General features: G+C 46.5%; 1 protein-coding gene across 1 annotated transcript in view; it reads left to right on the top strand.

Moving 5' to 3' along the window:
* The window catches only part of LOC104499347 (lysine-specific demethylase 2B-like), a gene marked incomplete at both ends in the record, with an annotated part of 32,798 nt that overhangs the window by 23,730 nt on the left and 3,506 nt on the right, over positions 1 to 5,562 (top strand). The window contains one exon of the mRNA XM_010142840.1: positions 538 to 992. Coding sequence (XP_010141142.1) covers positions 538 to 992 — 455 coding nt within the window. The remainder of the gene's footprint in view (positions 1 to 537; positions 993 to 5,562) is intronic.

The raw sequence follows: 5,562 nt of genomic DNA, 5'->3' as shown, positions 1-5,562 counted from the left end.
TTCACGCAGATACGAGAGGGGGTTCGTGTTTTACCAACAGTTCCTCGCAGGGAGGAAGAGTATTGAGAAGTTGATTTTGTGCTGTGCAGAGTTGCTGAGGAATGGTGATGTACAGCATTTTATCGTGCTTTCTCCCATCATTTCCCCCCTCCTCTTTCTGTGCTAACTCTCCTCTTAAAGCTGTAAGGCTGCTGAATCTGGTCTCTTTCGGATTTGCAGGAAAATTAATTGTGTGTGACTTAAGAGCTCTGCCTATTCTTAATTGAAGGCGTAGAGGGCTGAAGCTTTGAAGAAAGCATAATTTTTCTCTAAATGTTTCCCAGTCATTTGAACTGAGTACATGTTAATAAAAACCAGCATTAAAACAAACAAACACCCTCCCTCCCGAAATTAAAAATCAGCTGAATAGAGCCCCTTCCTGTCACATACTTACTAGGCATTATCCAGTGCCCTTTTCAATAGGCAGTGGTGGTGGAGAAGTGTTTAAGCTATGAATTACTTCGGGTGAAAAGTCAGCATTCTTTTTCTAACTTGCAGATGCAAAAAGAAAACACAGCACAGACAGCTATTCATCAGACTCGTGGTTAGACATGGATGAAGAATCTTGTGATGCCCATATCCAGGAGGAGAAGGATGACAGCTTGGATAAGAACTCCAAATCCTTAGTGGATGGCTCCTCCTCACCCAACAGCACGCACTCAGAAGGGAAGGATGGTGCAGGAAGAAAACAAAAAGCCACAGCGATGAGGTACCTAAAAAGAACTTTGTCTAATGAGTCAGATGACAGCATAAAATCAACGACCCCCACGGACTATCCCAAAACACCAACGGGGTCTCCAGCTACAGAAGTTGCAACCAAATGGACTCACCTCACAGAATTTGAACTGAAGGGTTTAAAAGCCCTGGTGGAAAAGCTTGAGTCTCTCCCAGAGAACAAGAAGTGTGTTCCGGAAGGCATCGAAGATCCGCAGGCTCTGCTAGAGGACATGAAGGTGGGTGTGATAGCTTGCTGCTCCACACAAACTGGGTTCTGTGGGCATAGAAGACATCAGGGGACCAGAAAGTAAGTTCTGCAGCAGAGGTTTGGCAGCTTGTGTGTAGTGACCAGCTCACACCAGCCTGCTGTACCGCAGAGAGGGAGGTGAGGCCTCTCACAAAAGCCGTCTCCACTCTGGGGAGACAGCTCTTTGCAGTCTGATTTAGTTGATGCAGTCCTTCCTGACTGTCGCAGCAGTGGCCCGAAGTTCAGATCCTCTCATAGCTTGGCACTTGTTATGTCCCGTGTGTAAATATTATACCTCAGAAGGGCTGTTTATATTTACAGTCTTAGTCTGCCCTTTTTGGTCTGTGTGTTTCTGGAGTGTATCTGATGAACTGACACATACAAAACGTAAATACTTGATTGTCATGCAGGAGATACTTTGTCTAATGTTCTCACTTGTGGTTTTTTTTTTTTTGCCTTTCACCTTTTTCATTTTCTTTTCCTCCATTGCCCTCTATAGGTTGATAATTATTCTCCACTGGTACGATATACTGTTTTTGGGGACGGGTGGGAGTGAATGCTCGCTAGTGACAGAACTTCTCTGTAGGTTTTTGGCATACTGGAGGCGGTGCCCCACCTGACTGAATTTCTCCTGAAGACCAATACGGTGTTGCTGCTTCTAGTCCCAGCCCTGCCTCTGAACTGGGGCATCCCTTTGGACTGCTTGGTTGGCTTTTCTGTGTCTTGTTTTCACATTGTATAAAATAGGCATATTAATTATCTTTTTTAACAAAGCTGGGAGCAGCACACTCTTGGGATCTTGCAGGGATTTGTCCAGTAAGGCTGAAATTCTCCGCCTGTCCTCCACAGGTCCAGTACAGTGGCAATTTGGCCTATGCAAGCTCATCCATGGTCTTGTGTTTGGACTGCTACTTGGTGCTGTTCCGGTGTACAGTGTGGTTCTTCAGCTACATGTCCTATACACAAGAGCTGTGAAAACCACAGTCTGAGGGGGAAAATATGTGTTTATATGCTAAAAGGGGAGCCTGCCTGTACTTTTTTTAGCATGAGTGGTGCACTGGCTTCAAAGCCAGTTGAAGGAGACTGCACATGTGCCATGGAACCATATTCCACAGCTGTGGAAGGGGTGATACAGGGCACTTGTTTTGGTAAATCACGAGAGCTCCGAAGGTTGCTTCCTGCAGCATCAGCCACTTTGTATATGGAAGTGGACGCACGGCCCAAAGTCGTGGCTGTAGATTGCCCGGTTTGCTTTGTGATCAGTTGTCTTCTGATCAGAAATCCAAAGGAAGCCTCAAGAACAGGAGCTGAGTTTGTGGGGAAGGAGAAGGAATGATACCGTTACTTTTCCAGACTAGGTGCAGAGACCAGGTTTCACTCAAAAATAAACTGCCCCTTCTTGAAATCCCAGGAAGGGGCACAACACGTAATAAACGGTGCAGATGTTCAGACTACAGTCCTGCATGCTCTTTTGATGACGTACTCCAATGCACTGTGAGACATCTTACTAGAACACGGCAAGATACCATATGTGGATCTGGTTTAAAGCACCGTGTAGGAGTATATGCTTTCTTATGCCTCTCCAGAGCAGCGGATTCACCAGCTGGAGATGGAGAACTGCAAACATACATTTAAGAAAAAGGCCCAAGCTGTGTCCTTTTTGGTGACACTGTACTTTAACTGGTATTAAGTGCGCATACACCACTTCATTTCGTGCATCTTGCAGAGTTGCACTCTTGATGTTCTGACTCCTTTGATAACTGCCTGCTCCTGAACTTTCTCTCCTCGCCAGCACACACTGTAACCATCAGGATGTAGCCCAACATCTGGATATTTATGGTTCCCTGCTGTTTCAGGAGTCCATGACCACATCTAAACATCATGCATGCTGCAGAATTGTTTTCTCTGAATCACCTCTGTATATCTGGCGAGCCTGTGACTGATTACTCAGAGCAAGACCTTTAGAAGGATGTAAACTCAAATGTTTTCTTGAACAGTGTCTAAAGAACTGTTGAAGAACTTTCTTACCCACCTCTTCTACAATATTGGCTCCCACATAAGGCAGACCTCAGTTTTCAGAGAATGGGAAGTTCTTGGAAATAGTAATTAATTAAAGCCCCTATGGTCTGCTTCCTCCATAACTCTCCCTGTGGGGGCATAATACTCTTGCTGGGTGCTCTGAAGGAACAGTTGTACTCAGATGAATCACTGCTTGAGTACACTCTCTCTCGAGTCAGGAATAGAACCCAGGACTCCCCGCACACCCTTCCCTTTGCTCATCAGCAAATTGTCTGAGGCAGCCACTGACAAGGCGTGTCCCATCCCCATCTAGTTCTGGGGCCTGGATGCAATAACCCATTACTCCTTTCTGCTGCTGTGTTTGCTGATGTGGTGGAGGACAGTGCAGTACAGCCAGAGCATCCTCTCTCCCTGTAACCTGTGTGATACCAAAGCATGAGGTTTGTTTTATTCAGTTTACTGGCTTTAAAAAAAGAAAATCAAACCCATGTGTATCAGTGTATGTTTAGGGCTTCTACCTTCAAAGGATGAAGCACGCTGATAGAAAAGTTGCCAAGTGACTGTTTGCAGCCCCTTGAGCCTGCACCTCGCGTAGTGGTCCTGTAGTGCCTGGTGTGCAGAATGTGACCATCCGGTACTCTGTTCCATCCTGCTCCTCAGCGTGTCAGGTACGTCCCACCGTTCAGACCTGCAGCTGAACATGGTGATAGGAAAGTTCCCTTGGGGTTGCCAGCGGTGCTTATCGCTGCCGTAGTCGTGTGCTTCACAAGTGGTGACTGACCAGCTGCTGTCATCTCTGGGTCACAGGTAGGGAACCGGGGCACAAGAGATTAAGGTACAAGTGACCGTAGTTATGGATACTGGTTTTACATGCAGTGGATGGGATCTTCAGAAAAGTTACCGTTGTTTAAGAATGATATGTGCAAAAGATTTTAATGGTATTGAAACTGTAATTGCTTAACATTCCTGCAGAGAAGAAGTTCTGATCTTTAGCATCCAGATCCCAAGCCAGGTGTGAGGGGGAGTAGGAGCATACAGTTCATGACTGCCTGTAGAAACTTGCTTTGAAAGATTTGCTGTGTCACACAGGGACATAATGGCAGAGGAAGGAATACAGTCCATTTTTCCGGTACAGTATTTATCTCCTTGACCACTAAGTCATATTCCCTCTTACTTTGCTACTAGTTTCCCAGCTTGTACAGAAAATAACGTGGGGACTTTGCTGATAGCATTAGCAGTGGGGTGAGCAGAAGCCTGGCACCTTCACCTCACCCTGACGAATATCCAGAGCACCAGTCCTCTGCGGGGCTGGATGGTGGCAGAAATCCTGCAGGAGCAGTTGTGCAGGTGACACGTGCTGGGACTGTGTTTGGCTGTATTCATAAGGTTTATTTCATGGGCAACCTGACTTCCGGGCATAATGTATTAATAATACATCCTATAAAAAGGACTCTGCTGATGCACCCATCTGAGAGTTATTTTTAACAAGTGCGTAGCAAGAACGCACTCTGACAGGAAGTCTGAAAGCTCTTGTCCTGCTTGGAAAGTCTTAAACAAGTTTCTTCCTCAAGAAAATAAATCTGTGTTTGTTGTAGCAGTTTTATTTCTTAATGAAGTACACTCAGGATCTTTTCTGTTCAGAAAGCAGGATTTGGGTAGTTAAACTGGAGAAAGGAGACCGTTCTATTCACCAATATGAAGTTTCCTGAACAAATCCGGATAACTGCCGAAGAATCCATACTTCCCATCTGACCAAGAGGACAGTAAAGGATGGGCGGCTGCATTACTGCTCTTAGGGGTAAATACATTTACAGCTACATACAGCTATTTAATGTCAAGTAGGTGAGACACTTCAAAGTAAAGTAATTTATTTTTCTTATGAGGAAAGAGACTGAAATCTAAACTAAGCCTGTGTAAATTCCTTAGACGTCATCTAAGCTCCTAACTAACTGCGACTGCCTGGTGGGGACACAGCAATCCAGTGGTGCCGAGCTACTGCCTCTGCAGATTGAGAACCCATTTATCACCGTGATCGATGGAGTGCAGCAGCACGAGGGAGGCTTATTTGCAGAGCACCACATGGGCCTCACTCGAGGAGCGGGTCAGTTCTTCCCTCAGCTCAAAGGAGGAATTAAATTCTTGTCGGCTGCAGCTCTGCTGTATGGGCACTGGATCGCCTGAGACCTGCGTTCACCACCAAAGGAGCTTCTCGGAGACCTCCAAGGAGCGATTACTGGCAGCAGCATTCACTCTGTAGCAGATGGCATCTGAACAACCGGCCGAGGAGATGCAACACTATCTGTATCCAAATGTCTGCGGATGGGCTCTGTGTGAGCTGTGTGTGCAGCAAATGTGAGGGGAAATGGTTGTGCAGATAAACACACACTCCCTGAGAGTGCTCAGCTGACCAGGCTGCGGAAGGACAGAAGGCTTGGCAGTGTAGTTGTTGGCAGGGGGAGCAGCCAGAAGACACTGCAGCCGTTGCCCTCACATCCGTGCCATTGGTGTGGCTGGTTGGGGGCACCGCATACTGCCGGCCT

Source organism: Buceros rhinoceros, unplaced genomic scaffold, assembly GCF_000710305.1.
Source record: "Buceros rhinoceros silvestris isolate BGI_N320 unplaced genomic scaffold, ASM71030v1 scaffold15989, whole genome shotgun sequence".
Taxonomy (NCBI): Eukaryota; Metazoa; Chordata; class Aves; order Bucerotiformes; family Bucerotidae; genus Buceros; species Buceros rhinoceros.
The sequence above is the reverse complement of the archived record's forward strand: the minus strand, read 5'-3'. Positions and strand labels throughout refer to the sequence as shown.